Genomic DNA, 27,026 nt, shown 5'->3' with positions numbered 1-27,026 from the left:
GAACTCGTGGTACTCCTGGGACTCCTGGAACTCCTGGGTCTCCTGGGACTCCTGGGACGTTTCAATGCCCGGCCTTGATAGTCGGACCCGAGGCTCGTTATCAGTGTGCCGTCTAGACAAGCCATTGACTGGTCTGAGCAATACATGAGTACTAAACTAGCTCCGTGGCGCTCAACTAGCCACTCGTTCACTCACGTACGACTTACTCGCCTGCTGGATCTAGTTAACTCGCTAATGCTCTTAGTACCCGCGGTACCAAACTTGCACAAGTTAAAAGAGGTGTGTTAAACATGAGTGAGTAAAAATACTGGCTACTTGTTTGCGAGAAATTTTGTTCATGCCACTGTGCATATTACATATTTGCGATTGGTTTTTGGATACGTTCTTTTATTTCTACAATAATAAGAGTTAAATTTATTTAGTTATTTATATATACATGTATAAATCACTAAAATTACGGTCTCACACGCCATGTTTGTTTATCCCGTGGATTTATCACGATATCGTCTCAAATTATCTCAACATATAATTACTAATTATTATTTAATAGCGGTAGAAAGTCGTAGAAAAGTTCGCTATTGTGATCATTAGCTTTAAACTTTACAAATAGAAAATAAATTTTAAGTAAATTTCTGCTGAGATAATTGGTGACCCAACAAAAAATTCAAGAGAGGTATCAGAATTAATTCACACTAAGATCCATTAATTAAAAGTAATGACGAGAAAATGAAATAACCAACTCGGCGTAAGACTGAGAAAACTTAGTATACATAGGTAATATATAACGTTTGAAAACAGTATATACAGTTTTACTGCGGCTAAGCTAGATGGAGACTAAGAATTAGTTTTTGCAATCAGTTGATTGACTTACTTAAGGGCGCATTCGTATACACATTTTTATTTGGATGGCTTAGTGAGCCATTTGCTGCAAAATAATTCGAAATACACCTATGTCCGAAGGGAGACTGGAACTCATGATCACCTCGGTGAATATTTACAGGGCGCTGCTTGCATCTTTAACGCTAAATGTTACTGAAGCCAGAAAACAAGCCATTTGAAAGTGTACCACGAACGCCTGGAAGGTAGGCCACTGCTTGAACTGTGCAGCTGAGTGGGTGGCAGCAAGCCTGGCGCACAATGTCGAATGAAGTGCGTTAACCAAGAACACTCTGATTGAAATTTTTATGTCTCGATAGCGAAACATTTTTTGTTATAGTTAAGTTTAACGCCTATTCATTGCTGATGCGTTAATATCTTTGTTTGGCAGTATTCACATCAAGATGACATTTTTCCTAGAGGGTTACTTACAAACTATTAAACAAACTTCTAGCATTATTCCTTGTCCTTTTTTTGCTAAAAAATTGCTAAAAATAGTGATTTTAACTTTGGACTAGACAACCACGCCATAGATTAATACCAATACCTATCGAACTCAATACGAAATCACTCAGCGATCCCAGCGATAGTTGTTTAGTAACTAAATTTGAAGATGATTTGTAACAGTAATAAAATTTATTGATTTAAAAAAATTGTATATTCGTTTAAATTATTTTGTATTTAACTGTTTTCGCGAGTCAATGTGCATTGTAAAGAAGAAAGTGTTGTTTTTTGGCCTCTTTTGAAGTGTATGTATGTCATAATGATACAAAAGAAATCTAAAATAAGTTGGGAACTCTTAAAATCAACCATATGCATGGTAAAAACCGACAAAATACTAGAAATGTACGGCTGTTATAAATATTGTAGAGTCGTCAAATTGTACCCTGAAAGCAGACTTAAGTATGTGATTGAATCCTATTTTTCATTTTGTAATGTTTACCCTGTAAAAGTAAAAAAAAAACTGATTCAGTCATTTATATTTAAAATACTTAACTCACCAATTATCTGCAGGAAAATAGTTTACCCAACACCGAGATGTGGGCTTTGAAGCTAAACTTCTCTATTGGCTTGATTATACCTCTTTTCATGCAACAAATATACTACGAGGGACATTTAAAAGAAAGCTCCGTTTGGTAATTTAAAAAAATTCACTACTGAGAAAAAGTTTTTATTAATAGTTTTAGTTTACTACAGACATACTTTACATTTTCACATGCCATTCAGTTCCAAGCACTTTTCACAGTGCTGCATCTGTTTCTTCTGCATTGAAGTTCGTCGCCTGGAAATTAAACCAGTTGACAATCGTAACATTTGCCATTTATGTTGTGATTATTGACCCACGTTTTATTAAATCAACCAAAATTATACCCTTTTCGTCTTAAACAAAAAGCACTAGCCATCATTTTTCGACTCGAGTATGGAGATTGCGTTAACAATTTCCGGAGATGTTGTCTACGCGCCTGTACTTAGGCTAGACGCATTGCGTATTCGAAGTTCATAATGCCTATGGTCAAGGCGTCCGTTATATTCCCAGGCGGCGAACTGGTATTAATTTCTACAAGTTTCAAACATTTTTAGCTTTGAGAGCAAAATTTTCCCATTTAATTAACACAGCGCAAGAAATGTATTGGTGTAATAAATGTAATAACTTTGCTAGAAGCAATAAATTATTTACAAAATGGGTAAGAAAAATTACAATATACTTTACATTATACAACGTGCCCGATTATGCAAGGTCAGGAGTGTATCTCCTGTCCCAGGTCATTATTTTATATTCACGTTTAACATGGTTAAACATGAAGACATTTTAATTGGTTTAACTTCAACAAAATGAATATATATAAGAATTTCAACCTGTCAAATTTCAGTTGTGTAATGCGCACTTATTTCACTGCGTTTTTGGTTCATACTAAAATTTCATCCTCAACGCGCCTTTAGAGGTATAACCTTAAAAAAACGCGGGAAATGATAATTAATGTCTAGGGGGAAATTTCATACATTCAGTGTCAGGAATTTACATGCGACGCCTTTGGTACTCCTGTTGTTCGGCTAGCCGCGAGAAATCAACAGTACCATCTTGTTAAACAGAATTATGATGGATGGGGTTTTAAAAATGAGAAAAAATATCTTACCGTTTTTTTCCCTGATATGAACAATTTTCATATATTTATCACGGTCGGCGTTATTTTCAAGAATTATAAGTTAAATTCGGTTTCTGAGTTTCGTAGTATAACTTTATTTGCAACATGAGACCACATGAATTCGCTCGTTACCGAAGTTAGATGTTTACATATCACTGGCGAATACTAAAAGACTAGCTCATCTTGTGAAAGTTCACCCACTGGAAACATAGCAAGTTTAACCGCGTGTAACGCAAATATAAAATAATTACCTGGAACGGGACATACACCCTTAAATTTGAATTTCCCGCTTTTTTTTTCGTAACAACTCTCGCAAGGCAGCGCTAGTGACATGGTTTCCAATTTTCTCCATGCTAAACAGGCCGAGTGTTTGGTATTGATTTGTATAGTATTTGCTAGTACCTCCATGCCACATCCTAAATACACGTATTAAATAGACAATGTCTGAAGAGAGCGTAAAACGTAATCTTAACACTATACTTAAATATTAGTTTCAGGAAAGTAAGTTTAGTATAAAAACCTAGCTCTGATGAACATTATATCATTAATAATCATGTTCGTTAATTATGTAGATAAAATTAATAATGATACGACTACTGCTTTAATTTCAACAGAAAATAATGTACGTATTCTGAAAGTCTACGTCACTAAGTTATAAGGGGGTATGTCAGGTTCCAGGTAATTATTTTATATTCAAGTGAAAATGGTTAAACTTGTAGACTTTTTTAGTGGCCAAACTTCAACAAAATGTGTGTATATATATTTACATAGTTTATATTTTTGCATAATTAGCTGGCTAAGTTATTTTTTTAAAATGTATGGGTAAGAAGGACCAAATAGAATAAATAACTGAAAACTGTTAGGTTTAAAGACAATGCTGGTGGTTACTGCGTGATATGGTTTTAATTCTTTCAGAAATAAATAATAATTTTAATTTAGGCTTTGAATATCATAAAATTTCTGATAATTTTAAAAGGACAGGTATAGATGAATTTTTTTTCTTCAGAAATAAATTAAACCATATTGCACTGTAACCAGTAAAATAGACTTTAAACCTAAAAAATTTCCAATTTTAAATTTCATTTCATTATCCTTATCCATATTGCACGAATACGTTAAAAAAATGCAACTTTGCCAGCTAATATGCTAAAAATTATGAGATATAATAATTTTTTTCATAATTTTGTGAAAGTTCAGCCATTCAAACAGTCGGCAAGTTTAACCGCGTGGAAGGTAATGTAATGACCCTGGAACGGGACATACACCCTTAAGGTCGAGTGTAAACCGTTCCCTGAATAGCTTTCCCGCACATTAATAAGCATAATAAGACAAGATAAAGTCCAATTATTGAATATTCTATTATCTTTCCCATGGTTTGAAAAATTATGCTTAATGCTTAAAATATAAAATTATGCGTAAATTTTCGTAAATAATGCTGAGTATTATCTCGAGAAAAAAAAGTATTTCATATATGTTAAAAATAGTAACTACAGCCATGTGTGGTACAAAGTTGCAATATCTTTCTTTAGTATTACAAACTATTTCTTGGCCAATGATTTCCAAATGAAATTTATTGAAAAAGTACAGAATGATGGCGGCGAATTTCGCTGTTGGCTGCTGCACGCGACCAGGTCACGTGTTTTTTTTCTTTCCATTTTTCTTTGTTTTGCTTCTAATCTTTCAGATAGTGTCGAACAAGCAGGGGAGTGTATTTTTCGCGAAAATATTTAGAGACTAGCTGAGATTTAAAACACTGTTAACATAGTCTATGTTTCGTAACTGGGCGAGTTTCTTTTAGGTACGTGTCTATTACTGTTAGAACACTAATCACATTAATTCAGTGCACGTATTGAATGGCTCGGTCGAATAAGGCAATGTATTCTCTTGCAAACGGCCGCCGATTACAGGGAAGAAACCGCTGACGCAGGCATACCATATTGAAGTCTAATGAGCTTTCAAATTTTTTTACAGAAAAATGCTTGGCTTTACAATTAGGCATAAGTTGTGATTCAATGGCAAAGCACTTTAAAACGTTTGGAAGTTAGCAGATTAGTATGTTTCCAATTAAATGGAGACTAGAAATTTCGTGGATTCGTTACGTAATAGGTTGACATTCAAATATTTACACATTTTTCTGCATCTGCTATTGGCTAGAAACTTATAGGTAGGCCCGTAGGCCAACGAGAAACGCTCAACCAAGGAAGTGTTGAATCACAGGCAACAGAGCTGAGAAGTCTCGCAAGTGACATTTGGAAGTTTTTGCCCAGCATGTGGATAACTTTGAGTCCGGGCCTGGAAGTCAACGAACACGCGAATGCTTCCAGTAGCTACAAATAATAACGCGAAATTCTCAGGTCCTTATGCGTAAAGTCACGAGGATTGCATGGATTGTTTCGGCAGAAAAGTATACTTACAGCACAAACACGTCTTATTTTTCTTCAATAATCGGCTCACAGCTCTCCTGATACGCCCTGGACGACGGTGAGCCGGTGATGACAAGCCAGCGAGAGTGGCATCAATGCGTATAGAACAGTGGAATCCATCCTATATTTGAAGGAATCCCGTAGAGACCTGCAAAATTCCCGAATTCATTCGGTGATACGCTAGAATTCAAACACATATACCTCTTAGATAATTTTGCTATTTGCTTACTGTTCATCTGGACGAATCTCACCCAGTTATAAACCCTCAACCAAAGAAGGATCGAATCACAGACAAACCAGCTGAGACGACTTACAACTCGGCAGCCAATGAACTTGCGTTATTTGCCCGAGTGTACAGGGGTATGTGCAGTCTATCCTGAAGGCCATCGAAACCGCGATTTTGCAGGTCTCTAGGAATCCGTAAAGTTATCGTGGCGCTAGCTATGTTTTATACGTTGTTTTTTTAGGTACTTTATTATATGGAGAATTGCGATAATAACACCGAAAAGCGTGATAATATATCATATAATAGCGAAATGCAAGTTAATACACTACAAATCACTGAAATACAAATAAAAGCAAGTAATTAATCAGCATTTATAACCAAAAATTAACTCAAATCACAAACACCTAAACTTTTAAAATAGGCGGTAAATTCAATAAATGCTATTTAGCAGGAAGTCTGTACCAAAATGTAATGTAGTACATAAAATTATTGAAAAAAAAAAATACTTTTGAAGTTACACTTATTTAGGCGCGTTATGAAAAATAATGATGAAATTGAATTTTTACGATGCGCACGCACCGTAAAACGAAATTTTCACAGAATGAAAAAAAAAAAAAAGGCTACATACAAATAAAAATAATATACGTTTTTTTAAATCGTGTACTTTAGTGATAGATCTTGAATACTGGTCCATATAATAAATTACAAACATTCATTTATTGTGAATATTAGTGATATAAATGGTGTTTATAAACTTTTTTCCAGTGTATTTATATGAGGTCATGTGTAACGTTGCTTGAAAGTTTTCATTTTCGCTGGAAGGAAATGTCAGTGGAATGTTTATTAGTCTCCTGGACGTTTTTATGAGAGTGTTTGTGGAGTTATGTTACAGTATGTATAATTTTTTTGTCTTATTAATTTTAAATGATTGTATTATTATCTAATAAATAATAAAAATTCATATATTAGAATCTACATTAAGCATTTTTATTTATTTCCGTTATAAATTAAATTTTATGTCGATTATTTTACTAAATTAAATAATTAATTGTATACACGTGTTTATATTAATATTGAAAAATAAATTTGTATTTATTTATTTGTAATTTTTTTTTAAAATTATACTTTATAAATTGAATTTAAAATCACACTCTAGTCCTTTATTATTTTATTTCCGTTAATTATTTTCACACAAAATTAAAGTTAATTTTTTATTACACCACTGGGTTTTTACATTATGACGTTGGTAAATTTTCCAAATAGCAATATATACGCCAATCAGAATGTCCAACATTCGGAGCAGTATATACACATATACAATTTACGGGTCATATTTGTTTAATAATATGCTTTAAAAAGAATTTAAAAAAAAAATACCCGCATTTTTTAAATTATTAAAAACTAAACTAGCATTAAAATGAAACCGTATAATCTTGCGCACTAGTAATTACGCAATAGGTGCCCGTGACACACTTCGCAGAAGCAGAGTGTAGAGAAAAGGGTTTTGTTAGAAGGAGTCGGTGCGTGAAGGGGGGGGGGAGGGGAGGGATAATTTACAACTATACATCGACGCGCGCGGCGGCGGGTGTTTTGAAATAGTTGCGGCGCACGCCTGATTGCGAGGCCGCGCGCGCGCGCGCGCCGGCACAATGAGACAGATAACGCGACCCTGCTACTGCGGGGGCGGACAGCGCTCGGCTTCCCCGAACTCGACACTGACCCCGAGGGAAGGTCGGGCCCGTCAGAAGGGCGGGGGGGGGGGCAGGGGGGGGGGCTCTCGGTAATCACACGGTGGCTCTCCCGGAAGGGAACCTCGGGAATATCCAGGTCAGCGGGCCGAGGATTCGTCCGATCGGAAGCCCGCTGACGGCCGACGAGCCAACTGGTGTTGCGCTTGGGATAGTCGACGAGATCTGTCTCCCCCCTCCCCCTCCCCGCCCAAAAAAAACACGAGCTGTAATTTCTATACGTCCTGTTTGGTGACTGGCACCACCGTCCAGTCTCCCCTTGTTAACTCGTCGCTGTCAAAGCTAGAGTCGGGAGGCGCGGATAAATACCATAATGGAAAACTACCATAATGGAAGTTTTCCCCAAGTACCATATTGGAAAACTACCATAAGTTAAACATATATGCCAGTTCACGAAATGTCGCGAATGTTTCGTCACGGGAAATCTATACTGTGTTCATTAGTGTTGTCGTCGTGTTGTGTTGTCCCATGATACCTTTTTTTTTCATCTTCACATTATAGAGGTATTTGAGAAGCCCTCAATAGAAATGAATTTTATGTTTATTATTTTACTTCTTACCTCTATGACTTTGTCTTAGTCCTGTTATGAATTATATTTACCAGTATTGTATCTCTATGGTCAGGTCAATTTGGTTTTACTCTTTAAGTATTTTCATGTTTTATCTAAGTAATAATTTTATGAAATGTCTTTGCAAACATTTGTTAAACGGCGACGAATAGGAAATGAGCTTACACCTTTTAATATTGTTTTTGGGTCATTACTGAGGAAAGAGTATATGTGATTGGACGCTCGACTGCGCATATATTTTATTTAAAGAATTTAGTATTTCCAGTGTGATTTCGGAGAGTGTTCAATAGAGAAAGCTTTGACTGTTTGAAACAAATTGGAACTGGAGTTTCTGTTCTACTATCATGGGAGAAGGATTAGAGAGAAAGAGCTCCGTGATTTAGTCATAAATGAATGTAAGAATATCACGTAAAACATTGGTACGACGACTGAATAGCTAGAATCTACGTGAAATTGATGATTTTATAATAAATACCGGAACTACACAATGAAGAAGAGGTAGTTACCGATGTTCGAAGCTCTACTAAAGAATCTACGACGACGATAAGTTTTGACTAACAGCATAAATATAACTGGATCAACGACGAATTAAGAAGAAAAGAAGAAAAGGACTATCAATCTTCGAGATGGAAGTAGTTCGACAGCGGTAGACGGCATCGTAGACGGTGTACCGGAGGACATCATCCTTCTAGACGACTCCAGGTGACCTACGCCAGTCCTGCTGGAGTACCAGTAGCAAGAGAGGAGGTGCATCGAGACGGAGACCCAACCAGCGACATCGGAGGAGAGTGAGATCTAACCAGCAACATCGGAGGAGAGACAGGGGTTCGGAGAGGTTTTCCACAGCCTCTTGGTATTGTAACGACGCGACGAGGTTTGTTTGCCCCATCCCCGAACTAACAAGAACAGCGAGAAGTTACCTGTCCTATTCTAAAGGCAAGATATCTTAAACCATGACGTTTACGATCAAGACCTAATTTGAAACTTGCAAAACCAACTTAATATGACTTAACTACTTAAAGACTTGTAGCTTGTACATACTGGACCTGGTTAATTTACATTGAGCAGTAATATGTACTAGATCGAAGTTAAAGTCTGTTAAAGTCATTAATTGTCTTGAATGTTTAAAGAATAGCCCCAGGTCCAGAAGTCTTGAGATAGATTGATCTACCGAAAGAGACTGAGCTAGTAGTAACAAAAAAGACTAATTTGCCAGTTAAAATGTGTTTCAATAATATTTAAAATATTGACTGATAACCAAACTATTATTCAGTGATACAATTACGTAAAACGTAATTAGTTCTGAAAGACATTTAAGTATAACGGATATTGAAATTTTGTTTAATGAAAAACCTATTTAAACATGAATAATTGTCTCAAAGGTATTTGTATGTTGCTTGCTAATCATTGACTCTGTCACTTTTCATGTTACAGTTGGATATGTTGCAAAAGAGTATTGTCACCCATACAACCATGATTTTGACCCTAGTAAAAAGTTAAATTTTCATTATATTTTATTTTTCCGATTGATAACCATACTTACATATCATGTGTATGTTAAACCAGATAGACAGAAATATTTAGCTTGGATTGTCTTGAAAGAATAATTAGTTTTTATTACACTGAGATCAGCAGTCATAGAGAAGTTAATGCTTTTAAACACACTACTTATATTTGTTGATTTTAAGGTCAGAATACTTACACCAAAGAGAAGGAGACATACTGCTAAGGAATTATACGACATTTTATTGTTTGGTATTCACACTGAGTCAAACTACACCAGTACATACAACTTGAGAATAATTTATTTTCACTATCAACATAACAAGACATATTTTAGTTAATATTCTGTAGAGGTTAGTAGTTGTGCTACATACACAATCACAGCACTAGTACTTTATAGAGTTTTCACGGCGCCCAACTAGACCACATTTTACATTATAGATATTGGCATTTTAGGAAATATACTCTATAGAGTAATTCTGAAAACACTTCAACATCGTCACGTGTTCGCGTATTTGCCGCGTTTTTCCAGATTCTGTAGACTACCTGCATGCACTGTTGTTGTCGAAACTTGTCTCGTCGTTTTGTTAGCCCACCGGGGGTTCGTCTGTGCTGTTGTTATTTATATATTTTTTTCGTGACTGAATTCCTTTCCACGGTATTTTTGTGCTTGTCTGATATTTAAGTTTGTATGTGCTCGTCCGTGCTGTCATCGTTGTGTGTTGTCCATAATGCCTTCTTAAGTTCACAGTTGGGTTTATCTGTTTGACTTCGGCTGACTTAGGCTTGTTCTTTGTGGGTTTTTTTATTTTTATTTTTAATTCTTAAATTGATTCCTTGAAATTTTTATATTATAAACAGTGCATAACTGCAATGGCGTATGTCCAAGAAATTTTATTAAATGCAGTTTATATAATTATCTATCACGACATAAAGAAAAATAAATTAAGATGGAAGTGTTCGTATGTGTTTTTTCGGATTATCACTTATTGTTTAACTAGCCAAGAACAAATATTTACACGAAATAAACTAATATTTACAAAACTGTTTGTCTGTATGTATGAAATGATATGGTTCGAAATATTGGTGATGCTTTAGACTTGAAATTAAATTGAGATTTAGATTTAGATAGAATCCCCAGGATTAAAACGTTTAGAAGATATGATTTTAATAAAGGGCTAAAAATTGACTTTCATTAAGCACTGAAACCCGTTTCATATCTGAAGGTTACAGTATTCCATTAATATATGTTTCTTTCATTATTAATTAATAGCGAACAAGGGCATCAGAATGCTGGAGAAAATTTGCATGAAGCTGTAGTTGTAGTTGATGCACCCTACATTCACGAAGAACACTGGGAAAAAAATTGTCAAAGCATTTAGTTAGTTTACGGATTTCTTCATATAAGTTAAAACTTATTTTAGCTTTAACTCAGGGACGGTGTTCAAAGACGTTCGGGTAAGCTAGCAAATAAACACTGCCTTGTTGGGATACAACAGTAGCCTAACTCGCGGGCACTACTAGTCCAGAATGTGTCCAACCTGAATCCCGGTAAGGAAACAAATCTGCCACCGTTTTAATAAAAGGTGCCCTTCGCCCGGCTAGAAACTGGTTTCAACGCATTCTAGCGGACGTTTAGCAACCGTTGATACAGTTTTTACGGCAAGAATACTAGAGATAGCAGCACCATTGCACGAATTAAAAGGTTTAATAATAATAATTTTTCTTAAGTACTTTTAAAGTTGCGATAATTTCTTATTTATGACCATTGCAATATGCATTATGTATTCCAGGATAGTTTCGCTACCATAAAGTTTAATATGGCACACCAATACGCATGGTACGCCTCCCTACGATCACAAAAATTACTATAAACGAGTTAATGGCCCCAGACGCGGGTCTGCCATCTGGAAGAAATCAACAAAAAAGTGTGTTATGCTCGTGCGCAGAAGTCTGGGCAACAGATAGGAAACAACTAGGACACCGAAATCCGTTCATTAAAATTAAGGGACTGGCCGTGACCTATCGTGCACTATTGATATGGCTAGGGCACAGGTTTAGCATTTTGAACCCCTGAACCCTTATTTTTGTGTCTTGAGATACCGGCCCTAAGAAACATCTTCATCTACAGGAAAACCCTCATCTTCTTTACAAGTGCGTGTTTACACTGTTCTCAACGGAGCACATAACTCGCAAGTTGGAAAACAGTTTCTACAAACTACGAATTACGAACTACGAACAACCCTTCGTTTGTTTGCAGTCCATTTTTTCATTGAGAAGTTCGTAAATTTGCTTTTGTGTTGATGATGTAGATGATGGAACCTTACGCCAAGTTTACGAGCTACGCAAGGGACGCAACTTCGCAAAACCGCAACCGACGCAAAAAAAAATCACGGTGGTTTATAAAGCATGAAATCGCAAGACATCACCAAACCTACAACTTGGGATTCTTTTGATGATTGATATTCATCGTGTAAAAAAAAAATTCTGGGTAGGCTGTATTTTGGGCTACAGCCGCCAGGGATTTGTTTCATGAATTTCTGAGTGGCTTTTAAGGCTTTACGAATTATTTGTTAATTATTTGTTGCGGACTAAATCTATCAGATTTTCTTCCATTGCCTCACAAGTCTCTTTCTTGAGAGTTGGCGACTGAAAAAAAAAAAAAAATTGCGACACCAAACCACGATATACTTGGCCCATCGTTCACAACCACTGGCTCAACTGTCTCCATATCCACATCAGAACCATTAGAGAGCATATTCACGTCCATTACCAAACAATTGTCTGCATTCCCCGTCGCTTCTCGCGAGGCGGACGGCTTAGGCTCGCTCGAGAGCAAATTTCGCGCCTCGTTCGGGGGCTCGCTTTGCCCCGCTGGCTCATTTCTCTCGGCTACTTTTTGCCTCATTCCTACTACACTTCTATGCATTTTTAATTGCTTCTGCTCTGGCTGTTTCACTTGTTTTCTTTCTTTTCTCGAACATAGCCCGTTTTAGTTTAGGCATATTGCGATTAATGGCTACAAAACCAAAGATGGTGACTACATAGTTATTCCACCCAACTGGCACCGCTCAGTGCTCACTCACGAGCAACTTAAAAGTTTAAATCACGCAAGTCGGTCTATTACTTTCGGAGTTACAGCTCTCTCACACACGTCTTCGATGCTCCCAACCATCACTCATTACGTCATCACGGCAAAATTTCATCCGGGTGAGTCATACTTAACGACCACGAGCAAAGTCTGCTCTACTAAGATATGTTTACTTCAACTCTGTAGCTTTTCATAGTTTACGAGTTTTTTAAGCGGTGCCGAATCCTCAGCCGAAGTTGAAACCCAACCCGAGATTAAAGACAGACACATTCCAGTTGGAAATTCATGTCAAAAGTATGAAACTGTAAATATAATCTGATTTTCAGAAGGTTTGTGTAACTTGTCTTAAATTTGACAGTCCTCACAAGTAGTGGCAATGGCACAGGTATCTTTTTTGTCAGTGTTCGCGAGCAGTGGCGTAGCCAGGATTTGTGTATGGGGGGTGTTAAGAAGCATGCCCCCCCCCCCCCCCCCCGTATTAAAGCGGTGGGTCCGGGGGTCCTCCCCCGGGAAAATTGGATTTTGAGGTGTAAAATAGTGCTATTTCAGCAGTTTTCGGTACTAAAATTTAAATATTTTAATGGTAAAAATTTCATTAATTTTAATATGAAATTTGTTTGAGTGATGAATAGGAAATTAATTAAAGGTTTGATGCTAAGGGGGGGGGGGGGGTTAACCCCTAAACTCCTCCCCCCTCCCTGGCTACGCTCCTGTTCGCGAGCAAACCTCTTACAAGTGTTACGAGTCTCGAGAGACAATTCACACACACACACACACACACGCTCCATTGTGACGTCGCGTGTCGCCGAGGCTAGGCGCGCCGCAGCGCGACACATCAGCAGGTCCCGCCAGAACTCACGTAGCGCCTGATAGCCGGTGCTCCCTGACGTGTTTATGCGGGTGTCGACCGCATTATACACGTCCCGGTCCCGTCGCGGGTTCGCGACGCGAGTTCAACTTGCAGACGTTCGGTACGGTACGGCGCGCTGTTTGCTGCCCGGCTGGGACCGTCAGTGCAAAATGCATACGTTTGAAAAAAAAAAAAAAAAAAATTGGTTGTTTGTAAAGTCGGTTTACGGACGATAGTTTAACGTGTCGTCATATCAAAACATTGATGAAATGATTGCATACTTTTATGAATAAAATTGAATCATTTTTATTGAATTATCAGTATTTTGTATGGATACAAAGAAGGAGTGAAATGAAATCTACAGTTTAATTGATAAATTTACTTTTATTTGCACTCATTAATTCAAATATGTTTATTACTTTGACAAAGAGATTATTTCAACTATAACTTGTATACATGTTTGCTATTTAACTTCTTCCAATCTGTGTTATTCTGTGAGTGTTTCAAGTTAAATGTGCCCCGAGAAAGTCAAATCAATGGTTGTTCCAATCGAGTGGAAGAGAGATAGATGCGGCGCAAGCGAACAATGAGCGTAACGGAACTATTTGCGTTACGGGACACTTTTTCGTGCGTGCAGCCGGCGTTCATCGATTTATTAGACGTTGTCATGTAAAAAATTTACCACATCTAAGAGCTTACATAACCTCAAATTATTATTATTTTTTAAAATTTTATTTTATAAGTTCTTGACGTCTAGTAGACAACGAGAATATATCACACACCCTCACGAACCAGATATATTAGGGGAATAATCCGGTATGGTAGGGGCGAAAGTCTATAGAATTACAAGAAGGTGATTTAGAATGGGGGGGGGGGGGCTCTACATCACGTTTATCATTGCCGTTTAACAATAACGATTTCACAATCTCAAGTGGTCCCCCATAAAAAAAAGGGCTTTTAAATTCCCCATCCATCCCCCTTCCACACCACCTTAACCAGGATTTACGCCCATGGACCATAGTCTACAGTTGGGAACCATGCATCGAAGCATTTGCCTGGAGTGATTAAGGAATAATAAAAAATAAATAAACATGGAAAACAGAAATCAGGATGATTGGAGTGTGACTCCAATTTAGTCTGTGTATTGTAACTTGTCTTAAAGTTGACAGTTCTCAACAGAAGTCACTTGCAAAGCTACACATGATGTTAGTCTGCGAACAATACAAAATCACACGAAGCTTTTACAAACTTTTCTTTTTCTGACAGAAGAACAGTTTCAGAAGAATACGTAGAAGTTTGGAACTACACCGTTATAAATTTTCACCTTAAATTTACAAAGAACGCTGGATACAAATAATTAGCCAATGATCTTCGTAAGTTGAGAGTTCACTTACTTTGAACATGAATCCAAAATAATTTTTTTTTGTATATTAGCAAAACATTCAAAAACTGGTTGAGTCCGCAGTAAGAACACTTATTTTATCCACACGTGGGTTCACCTGTGTTAGGAAACGAGGCATTCAATTTAGAAGGCGAAATACGGCGTTATTTCCGCGAAGATTCAGTTGTTTTAAATTACGAAGAATTCTGGGTTTATTTCCATTGTGTTCTTGGTCGAAATGAACGCAAGTTTAACTGTGAGGACTGAGAGTGTGTTCGGCGCTCTCGAGGCACCAGAGAAACGTTCCGGCGAGGCTTCGCACCGGACGGGCGACGGCGCCTGCGGGGGTCGTTACCACAACGCCGAAATACCATAACGCCATAACGCCGAAATACCATAACGCCGAATGTCAAAATTGACCACAACACCGACAGCTAGAAAACTGCTGTGTACCACAACGCCGAAATAACAACTGAATGAATTTGTGTGTGTTTCTTAAATGTACCTTAACGCCGAAATACCACAATCAAACTAACCTTACCTAACCTAACCTAACCTAGCCTATCCTAACCTAGCCTAACCTAACCTAGTCTAACTTAACCTAGTCCAACCTAACCTAGTCTAACCTAACCTAGTCTAACAAAACCTAGTCTAACCTAACCTAGTCTAACCTAAACGTGGCAGTCTTGCAATGACATTTATCGGCGTTAGTGTATTTCGGCGTTGTGGTACATAGCAGTTTTCTAGCTGCCGGCGTTTGTGGTCAATTCGGCATTTCGGCGTTGTGGTGCGTCCCCTGCCTGCGGTCGCTCTGGGACGACCCACGAAGCAAAACGCTCGCGGTTAAGGCAGACCTGGTGAATTATGTGACGTCGCCGAACGTGACGGCGCGGCGGTGAGAGCCGCATGTGGGCGCAGGTCGCGGGTCGGCCGGGATTGTTTGTCACGATGACAACAAAGGTCAGGCCAGCGAGACCTCGCCCGCAAGGCCTGCCAACGCAGCCGTCCGCGGCGGGAAAATATAGAGCAGCTCGGTTGCCGTCAGCTCAAATTATAACAACGAGCATGCTCTCAAGTATTTAGATATGATTTATCGTGACTTTTATTTTTTTTTGGGTCAAGAGCGTCTCCAAAAAAATAATAATAATAACGTGAGCGAGTCTCCTAGTACTCTTCACAGATGTGTAACAAGTAACCTTTATAACGAGCAAATTAACGAGTTCTCATGTTGCAAACACACTTATAATACGAAACTCGAACACTAAATTTAAAGCAGAATCCTTTAAAATAATTGAGTGAGTGAAATAGTGTTTTAAGCTAAATTTATGGCCGCTAGAATTCGCTGCCGGAGCACAGTATACATCGACCATTGAATTATTCCATTTGCAGAAATAAATTTTAAACTATATTATGAAACGGCTTCAATAAAAGCAACAAAAAACAACTAAACCCTTGGTTTAGACCTAATTTTCGACAGGTAATTTGTTTAAATACTGCCAATCTTCAGTAATACGTTAAAGTTTCCCTTTGTCTTTGTGAACTTTGGTTCGCGCCATCCGCCACAGATGGTAGCACCTTGGTTGTTACACATTTTCGTTCCTTGATTTCCGTCGCACTCCGACTTCCGTTAGTCCGTCCGACTTCCGTTAGATGATATTATGTAATTAGAATTCTCTTTCGAATACTTGTCAGTTTAACTTTGATGACTGTTGCTTTGATTTAACTCTTTACGTAAATTGTTTATAGGTATCTGAAACCTTATTTTAAGTTAACTCCTTTACTGTTCCTTTTTTTATCCTAGAGGTGATCCCTGAAACATTAACTGTTTTTTTTTTTTCACTTGTTGTACAGACTAGTTGTGCAAAGATATCTTGTAATATTTGAACACTATCACATTTAACTGGTTAAAGTTATATATATATATATATTAGTTAGTTAATTTGTAAACATGAATCCTACTAAGTTAATTATTTAATACGAAATCGAATACTAGTTTTGTCCGTGATACTGGTGTTAAGCTAAATTGTTTAATTTGTCTGTTAGTTTTTCGTAACTACTTTTTTTATGAACTGTGAATTCTTCGATGCTGATATCGTGTTGTCATTGTTTCTAGGATAATATATAGATCAAACTACGCTTTTCTGTTACTTTTTAATCTTATATTTCAGTTGAATTCTAATAATAATAGTTTGCTTTGGGCTTAGTGTTTGTTTATCAAATTTTCTATGGCACCCAGGCTCATTGAATATTATAATTTCCTTTTTGAGTATGATAGTAATTCGATCTTTTGAAACATGGATAACACAATTTCTTGAAACTTGAATTAAACAAATTTAAGGCATTAGAATATGTGTAAGGAGCTGTTTCAATGAAATATATGTATTTAGTTTTAAACGAAGTAAGTTCTACAACGAGTAGCATAAGCAACTTGGTTCTTACCGTCTAAAAAATATTAACATTTATTAAAAACTGCATAATAATTTTCCACATAAGTTAAAAAAAAATTTAAAAAAAATTGAAAGATTTATTCACGAAATATCAATTATTCAATTTTATTAGCCTTTATACGGGTAATATTCACATACTCACACCCAAGATGTCACGTAATTACGTGTCAGTTTAATGTTTTGGTTGACTGTGTGTCTTTCCGGCCCATTTAAACCCAAAAATATTTTAACTCTAGATGACATTAAACGTAAACTCTCATGACTGAATATACTTAGACTTTCACGGATGCACCAAACATAAAAAAATATTTCATTTATAGATCTCACATTTTAATGAATAAGTCAGAGAAACTGAGTTATACTAGTCTATTATTTTCATATAGAAATCAATTATATCATATCACTTTTTTAATCCATTTTTTTATCGCGTGGGAAGATGTATTTCTTCAAATTCATTGAGTGAATTTGGTTAATGTACTTAAAAGTATTTACATGCAATCGTGGGATACCTATAATTTTATCACTCAGTGTTGCCTTTCCCATAAAAAGGGGTGGTATTAATATTATATTTAAATTTTAGCTACTTAATACTATTGCATTTTATAGATAGTTGTTTTAAATGCATTTAATCACAAAAGTCTAAAATATATATAAATTTGCAAAACATTATTAAATGAAAATAACATAAAAATGAAAATAACAAACATCTTCACAGTAAAATTTTAAGATCATTACCAAATTAAAATCTTAGTAACACTCTTAACTGTGATACGAAATGGGCGATAGAAAGTAATTATTACTACATCCACCCAAGGGTTGCAAATAGACTTCCATAAAAAAAACACCATAAGGTGGAAAAAATGAGTTATACAAGCGTTAGAAGTTATTGTTAATTGTAGTACCTAATAAAAAAACTTATTTTTATTTTGCATGTAAATGAAAAATATAAGTAAAATAATAAATGGACTGGAGTAATATTATAAATATAGCTGGTAAAGTATAAATTAAGTCAAATTTAAAAAGTTGAATAAATTTTAAATTCTCGTGTAAAAAATTATTATTTTATTAATTTCGTAAAATAAATCCATATAAATAACATTAATAATGAAAATCAATAAATATGCTTCATTATTTCCTCATTTATTAATAGCTATTATTTATTAAATAATAATTTAGAAATTTTAAATTTATAATGAAAATTATTGCACATACGGAAACATAACCTCACTTATATAAATACACTTAAAAATATTACAAACAACATTTCTATCACTATATATTAAATAAATATTTTAAAGATGTGGATCAGTATTCAATATCAATCACTGAAGTATAAGATTTCAAAGCACATATATTTTTTTATTTGTATGTAGGCATTTTTTTTGTACGTAGCTTTTACATTCTGTGAAAATATCGTTGCATGCTGCGCGCGCATCGTAAAAAATCCACTTTAATTTTTTTTTTCCATGAAGCTCCTAAAGAAATATAGCTTCAAAATGGTAAAAGCTAAATCTACAAGCATTAAGCAAAACAAAATAAAAGAATTCCCAAGGTTTTATTCAACAGTATAGAAACCAAAAATAAAAATCAAGCGTAACCCTAAACAAGATTAAATAAAAATTATTTATTTCTAGAGTCTAAAACTAAATTTGCAAACAGGTCAGTAAAGTAAACGAAATGGATTTCAAAAAGTATAACTCCCAAACCTACGTAAAAAAAAAAGCGTGGAAATTCTTCAAAATTTATGTATAACGTTTATTTGTAAAAAAAAAAAAGCGAAATATAAAACCTATTAAAATATATATTTTATATACTATCGCATTTTAGTAACAAGAAAGGTTGTGATGGATGCAATTTCCATATCAGTTGTCTGTATCGTTAAGTACTACATCCCCTCTACAAACAAAAGTGGGTGTTCCAGGCGCCGTCGGAAACTCCCCACAACTAACACCGAAACGTGTTCCGGTTTTTTTTCCCCTCTCTCTCCTCGCTAACGCAACCTGCAGCGGCTTGCATCATCCCAGCCCGCCCCCCTCCCCCCTCCCCAACCCGCGATGCACCGACGCAGCAGCGCCGCGGCACCTGGGCGCTCTGGCAGTGACCCGCTCTTGACCCAGTTGCGAGCCGCCGACCGGGGACTCGAACCAGCAGCGCGCCCGCGCTGTTCCCCTTCGACACGGGAACGCTCCCGTTGTCTCGCTCGCTCGCAACGATGCAGGGACGTGGTGTGACGAAGGGGTGGGGGGAGTGGTGGATCCCACGGACGAACTAGACAACGTGCGGTTGTGTGTGGGCGGGTTCTGAATATCCCCAAGGTGACGCCTCGGCACCTGTCGAACAAATCCGCGACGCTTCCATTATCTGGCGTCTCCCTCCCTCCCTCCCCCGCCGTCCCGTCGCTCAATGGGATGCCCGTTCCCTGCGGCGACGGCCGCGTATATAACGTCGGCCCCCGCGACTCGAGGGATCATCATCACTCCAGCCTCGTCCAGAGAGCGTGTGTGCTGCGTACAGCGGAGCGCGCCCAAAGGGAAGCAACAACAAGCGTCATGGTGTGTCTGCGAGCCTGTTCGGGCCTTCAAGGGAGGAGCGCCGCTTGGCTGGTCGTCTTCTGGCTGGTCGCCGCTGTCTGCGCGGCTCCCGAGCGGGTAACACCTTCACTTTACCAACACCACTGGTTACAAATTACCCAGACACAGGGAAGTTGGTCAATTTACGGACACTGAGATCACTTCCTTTGAACATCAATCCAAAAAGAATATTCTTGGTATGTTAACATAATTTCCAAAACCTTGTTAACAACGGTCTTTTTTTTTTTGTTCACGTGATAGTTTTATCTTTGTTTAGAACGAAACATACAACTCGGAAATCAAGATTCTGCGTAGTCTAAGAATATTCTGTTATTCTAAATCACGGAGAACTCTTCGTTTATTTGATGTTAATTCTTCGTTGATGAATCCGTATATTTTCTGTAATATCGTTTAAAAAGTGACGCTCGCTGGTGATTTATAGTGCGGTATCGCCTCTAAGAACAAGGATCTGAACCTGGCGCGCAGTCTTCTCGTCGTGCACATAGGACAACTGTGAAATTTGAGCTGTGAACATAGCATTATGTGGCGGATAAATGAAGATAAAATTTGTAATGCAAGTTCACGAGTGCTTTCAAGAAACTGTACTGGATGTGTCATGTTTTAGTCATTTTTCACTCTTCTCAAACTACTGTTTAAAAACAATTTCCAAAACTTGAGTACTCGTCCGCCACCAATGTATCCTTAAAGGCTTTTTTCGTAAACAGACACCACTCTGACATCTTAAACAAGTTTTAAATCACATGTTTCTTCTCGGAGCTCTGCACACCGTATGTGCGCCTGGGTAGGCGGGAGACTTAAAATGTTTCACCTCACTATCACGAGGGAACACTGATTTCAGATTATCCAGGGATCTGGGGTATTTTAAGGATATCATCCGTTAAAATACAGGATCCGAGTTTATCCGAGTTTACTTTCTTTTAACATGAAGTATCGTGGAGCAGTGAGATACTTTCAAAACCTTGTTAATTACAAAGTAAACTCATTCTTATTCCTTATACGTGCCTTTTTCACGGGACACACAACTCGAAGTCGGAATTACGCGTGTAGTTTTGACGAAGATCTAATATTCCGGGACAATATTACGGCGCTTAATTTATTTCAAGAGCCAACATTCGTTGAAATGTCCGTGTGTGTGTAATTATATATAGATACATACACACTCATGCACTATAATTGCCAATACACTATACATTTTTAATAGAACATAAATATTCGTGTAAATTTAAATTAAATATATTTGTAAATTTAAATTATATGAAAACAACTATATCACTACAAAATAGTGTTCGCAGAAATACTGGGTGCGGATTCTTATCCGGGTATTTATGCTTTGTGTTGTCCCAGTACCTCAAATAGATAAAAGTTATTTGTAAACCGTTCCATGAATAGCTTTCCAGTATTAACCGCGCACATTACTAAGCATGATACAACAAATTAAAGTCAAGTTATGGAATATTCGATAACTATAGGCCTACCATGGTTTAAAAAAATTATTATGCCTGATTGAATCATCAAATATATATATATATATATGCGCCAGTTTTCGTAAAAAAAAGAAATGCCCAGTATTATCTCGAAAAAACGTATTTCACATTAAACACAGCGGAGTGAACGACGCGTGTGTTTCTATCTCGCAGACGAGACGCTGCGACGGCAGGGCGATGATGAACCTGGTCCAGGTCCACCACAACTCCACCGGAGGTCAGGCCCCGCCGACGACCGCTGCGTCCGCCACGACCCTGCCGGCCGCCAACAACACCTGCGACTGCGGTATGTCTCGCTGCTTTGCGTTTAATCTTGCCCGATCAGCAGGGCCGGTGCAAGGTAAATTGGCACCCTAGGCGAAAAAACCCTAATGCCCTCCTCCCCCCCCCCCCGGCCGGACAACCCCAAAATACATCACGTAAGCCTAAGATTTCTGTCAACAATCAAATGTAAGTAGGCTTTTTTTTTACTTTTTTTCTTATTACAAATCATAAACAGGTCACCGTGGACTTTAAATAATTACTTATTTCAATATAAACATTCCAAACTGTTACAAAAAAATCAATTTTTATCTAGTTTCAATAATCGTTAAAACAGATTATATCAGCTGTTATGTGTCGTGCTGCGCCGCTACTTGGCGCCCTAGGCGGTTGCCTAGTTCGCCTATATGGACGCGCCGGCCCTGCCGATCAGTCAAACTGAACTCACAATACACTGCTGAACCAAGTACACATTTACATCCGTAAGCTTTCAGGGGCCAGAGTCGCAAAATACTTCTTGGCTTCTAAGTTGTGGCCACGTCTGAATAGTTGAAGGCGTGCCCAACACTTGGGCCATCGTCGATCGCCCTTGAAGACGGCTGAAACATGGCACGCCGAGACGTCATCCACACCATCATTTCCAGGAACATAGCCTCTGATCCACAAGCCAAGAAGTGGTTTCGACTCTGGCCCCGAAAGCATACGATCTAAACAAAAAGCGAAAAGTACTTCTATAGAATTTCGGAAGGGAGAAGTGTTGACCCCGATATCCTCCTGGCCTCTAGGCGCATGCCCAAAATCGTTCAACCAATCACCGAAACAGCTTAGTCTGCCTGTGTAGATAGATCTCACCCCCACTCGGACAGTACCTGCAGATTCAACTCTCTGTGGGAGGGAAGATGAGCTGGTTCTACACCCGATGCTGTTGTTGGAAGTAATGCTCATTTCCTCTCCAGACGTTAGATTCATCTCTCGTGACTTCACCTCCAAATTCCCGGTACGCATTCGAGGACCAGGTATCGGGATCCGAGATCTTAATTCTCTCCAGACACGAGAGTCGTCGTTTGTGTCTTTGCCGCCAAACTCCCAGGCGTTACCTCAGGAGATCAGGTACTGCTGGAATCCAAGATCCGGCTACTCTCCCAGACATGAGCATCATCTCTCGTGACTTTAATTCCAACTTCCCAGGCGTACCTCTAGGTTGACCAGTTCGGGAACCGAGATCTGGATCCATTTGCGCACCCAAAGGTCGAGATGACCGAAGACGTGACCGTGTTGCTCCCGGCCCGGCTGGCGAGGCGGACGTCACCAGGAGGGAGGACCTGCCGTGTTGCAGTGTGCGGCGTGCCCAACCGCAAGCAGAGGATCGTGGGCGGGTACGTGACGAAGGTGAACGAGTTCCCGTGGGTGGTCGCCATGTACCGCCGGGGCAGGTTCTACTGCGCCGGCAGCCTCATCACCAGGAGGCACGTGCTCACCGCGGCGCACTGCGTCGAGAAGTGAGTACCGGAGCGCCGTGTCGGCCACCTCCGCGCGCACCTCGGCCACCAAGGGGAAGCCTACAACTCACGTAGTTTCGGTTCCCTGCAAGAATTCCCGAAGATTTCCGAAGTTTTGCGTTTTGGTATTAACGCCACTTCAGCTGCTAAATAAGAAGTTTCCAATGAAAACAAGCATGTTGTGACTGACCTAACCTAACCTAACCCTTAGATTTTTTTAATTTCAATTTTTGAGAGAAATCCGAAGTTGCACGAACATGGTAGGGAACCGAAACTACGTGAGTTGTAGGCTTCCCGTCACCAAGCATCACGCTACTCCACCCAATAGCTGCTTCGACAAAACTGGTATAGAACTCCTCGTCTATTTGCTGGTACCAGTGGGGCCGAGTTAAGGTTTGGTCTCAGATGCCATGGTTTTTCTTTAATTTTCTGGCCATTAATAACAGTCAAAGGCTGTTCCTGGAAAAATATTTCATGACAGCTCTGTTTCATTTTGTGTTTCGTTTCAAGTTTTCTTGTCCGAATATATACTTAATGTCATTTGATAGAAGTAAAACATCACGTATGTGTTTATAGACTAATATTATGATCACTTGCGGAACATTTAGAGCTCGAAAGTTATGTTTAGTATATATCTGGTGAGAAAAATTGTAACCCAATAACCAGTTCAATTCAATTCGCACCTGCCATGTAAAAGTTTCTCACACTTGACTCGAATATTAAGAATATCAAAATTTACTTATGAAAAATAAGCAAAACCATATTCGAAATCTAAGTTCCACCACAAATTTAAAAAAAAAATACATTTTTTAATTTTCTTGTCAGTTTTTTTGGCAAAGGCTCTTCGAACTCTCTGTTCCCCCTTACATTCAAGGGGTTATTAAACGTGTCAAGGTCCCACGGTAAGGCCTTACTCCAAAATACTAAACAGTTAGCTGGAACCCTGCCACATTAACAAAGGTATCTCATTGGGTGTCACCCTACCCAGTCAATATATCTAAAGTTAATTCATAATATGCGGTATCATGTAGGCATGATTGTAATTTTTTTAAATTATTTTAACTAGCTGATTTTATATATTAAACTGTTTTTAATTTTAGAATGGTTTAAAATATCCAATGTTAAATAAACAAATTATTTTTATAATGTGTAATAACACAATTTTAAACCTTCATTAGTGCTGAATTTTGTTCATGTAGAGATAATGAAATAAATAAAACAAAAGGATCCAGAATACCGTAATGCTGCCACTGTGGACGAGAGTCTGGATTCGAACCCGGGCGATCAGTTGAGACTGGAAAATCTCACGGATTCACTTCGTGATGTGATAAAATTCGATTAAACATACCTTTGTGCTGCTTCTGATACTGGTTCACCTTTAATCTGGAGGACTATGGGGCCTATTAGAGACCCTCGATCAGAGAAGTATCGAGTCACAAGATACCCAGTTCATTACGCCTCACAAAGTCAGCAGCCAATGAACAACCTGAAGTTTGCCCAAGTACACTGTTGATATTCTTCGTAAATGGAAAAAAAAAATATTCATGTACAATTACAGATATTTGTACATTTGTGTCTACTGACATGAAAACAACTGTTCACTACAAAATAGTGTTTGCAGTAGTACTGGGTTCGGATTATCTTTGAAAGATTTGTTCAATGGGAGTGCATGACTTGATGTAGGCTTTTGGACCATCCTACATCAAGTCATGCACTCCCATTGCACAAATCTTTCAAAGACAATTTAAATACCCGGTATGGACCCGGTATGCATATTTCCCTGAGGGTCCAAAAGCCTACATCAAGTCAGTGGGTTCGGATTCTTACCCGGGAATTAATTCTTTGTGTTGCCTCAGTTCCTCCAAAAGTTATTTGTAAAACGTTCACTGAACAGCTTTTTCAGTATTAACTGCCCACATTAATAAGCATAATAAAACCAAATAAGATCCAGTTGTTGAATATGCGATTATCTTATCCGTGGTTTACAAATAACGCTCGAATGAGACCTCGGAGCACCTCGGATGTGGGTGAAGCCACGAGTGTTACCGGTCCGGGAGACCCCGAGGGAGAGAGGTCACGTGGGCTGACGAGCTTGTTGCTGCCCGCAGCATCAACATGAAGGACGTGCGGGTGTCGCTGGGCGAGCACGACCGCGTCAGCAAGGCGGAGGCGGTGACGGTGGAGCGCAAGGTGCGCGCCGCCGCCAAGCACGCGGACTTCACGCTGCTCACCTTCAACCACGACGTGGCCGTCTTGGAGCTGGACTCGCCGGTGAAGCTGGGCGCCACCATTCGCACCGCCTGCATCCCCGACCACGGTCAGTGCCCGCCCCCGCGCATCCTGTGTGGGCCACAAGTCACGAAGGGATTGACCTTTTCATTCATCATAAATGAACGTAAACAATCTTCCACCCTCGGTCTTTAAGTCTGTGAAAAACCAATGGAAACTAATGACAAATAAAAATTTTGGCCCATCCTGTAGTAGCTCGCCCCGAACTGTGACCTCGCCACGTGTGACCAAAGTTAGTACTGCCTACTTACTTATCATCACAGCTCCATTTTCTGTCTGTGCTTATCATGATCTCTATGGAAACTATCATCTTTGGGTTTCAAGCCAGAGATTAAAGTAATACACTTTGATTTTGAAAACTGAATGTGCATTTCTAAAATATATATATTTAAAAAAAAACCTCGACCATGTTTGATAATACACGAACTTAAAAATTTCATTGGCCATACCTGTACACCTAAGAATATATATATATATATATTTCCGGGTCTCTATTCATCATCACCATTATCATTATAATAACGACCATTAACACCACCGTCATCATCACATCCACCAACATTACCACCTCCATCACCACCATTTTCATCATTATCATCATAATCACCATCATTACCACCACTACCACCATCATAATAATTTTGTTTATTTATTTGCCCACGTACAGCTCGGCCAAAGACCGATGTTCAACATATATACATATAATTTACATACATTTACATTTTATATTATTCTAATTTATTTTTATTAGTAATATTGTAGAAAAATTAAAAACGTTATACTTCTGTAACAAGAATCTTATTATAATTTTTGTTTGGACCTAATTATTGGTTATTCATTCCACAAACAGTTTGCGGGCTGCTCGTTAAGGATTTTCTCTGCGCTGTAACTCTCAAGTTGTTGTCGTCGTGCCTGGTGAGATAACCGTGATGAGTTGTCAGTTGCAATAGCTCGTCATCATCACTGGAACTCTCAAGTTGTTGTTGCCGTGCCTGGTGAGATAACCGTGATGAGTTTTCAGTTGCAATAGCTCGTCATCATCACTGGAACTCTCAAGTTGTTGTTGCCGTGCCTGGCGAGATAGCCGTGATGAGTTGTCAGTTGCAATAGCTCATCATCATCACTGGAACTCTCAAGTTGTTGTCGTCGTACTGGAGATATAATCGTGATGAGTTGTCAGTTGCAATAGCTCGTCATCATCACTGGAACTCTCAAGTTGTTGTTGCCATGCCTGGCGAGATAGCCGTGATGAGTTGTCAGTTGCAATAGCTCATCATCATCACTGGAACTCTCAAGTTGTTGTCGTCGTACTGGAGATATAATCGTGATGAGTTGTCAGTTGCAATAGCTCGTCATCGTCATGATTATCACCATGGTCGTCGTGTGCCACCCGCAGCCGAGGAGGACTACTCGGGGCGCGTGGCCGTGGTGGCGGGCTGGGGCCGCGTCGAGGAGAAGAAGCCGACGTCGGGTATGCTGCGGAAGGTCGCCGTGCCCATCATGACGGAGGAGGAGTGCAAGGCGGCCGGCTACAACGAGACCCGCATCACCCAGAACATGATCTGCGCCGGCTACTCCGAGGGCAAGAAGGACGCCTGCCAGGTTAGCGCCTCGACCCCGCGCTGGAGTTGTGCGATCCGTCTGG

General features: G+C 38.7%; 1 protein-coding gene across 1 annotated transcript in view; it reads left to right on the top strand.

Moving 5' to 3' along the window:
* The window catches only part of LOC134543278 (uncharacterized), an 88,295-nt gene that overhangs the window by 59,085 nt on the left and 2,184 nt on the right, over positions 1 to 27,026 (top strand). The window contains exons 19-23 of the mRNA XM_063388188.1: positions 19,573 to 19,905; positions 21,486 to 21,618; positions 22,930 to 23,092; positions 25,201 to 25,409; positions 26,778 to 26,983. Coding sequence (XP_063244258.1) covers positions 19,573 to 19,905; positions 21,486 to 21,618; positions 22,930 to 23,092; positions 25,201 to 25,409; positions 26,778 to 26,983 — 1,044 coding nt within the window. The remainder of the gene's footprint in view (positions 1 to 19,572; positions 19,906 to 21,485; positions 21,619 to 22,929; positions 23,093 to 25,200; positions 25,410 to 26,777; positions 26,984 to 27,026) is intronic.

Source organism: Bacillus rossius, assembly GCF_032445375.1.
Source record: "Bacillus rossius redtenbacheri isolate Brsri chromosome 9 unlocalized genomic scaffold, Brsri_v3 Brsri_v3_scf9_2, whole genome shotgun sequence".
Taxonomy (NCBI): domain Eukaryota; kingdom Metazoa; phylum Arthropoda; class Insecta; order Phasmatodea; family Bacillidae; genus Bacillus; species Bacillus rossius.
The sequence above is the reverse complement of the archived record's forward strand: the minus strand, read 5'-3'. Positions and strand labels throughout refer to the sequence as shown.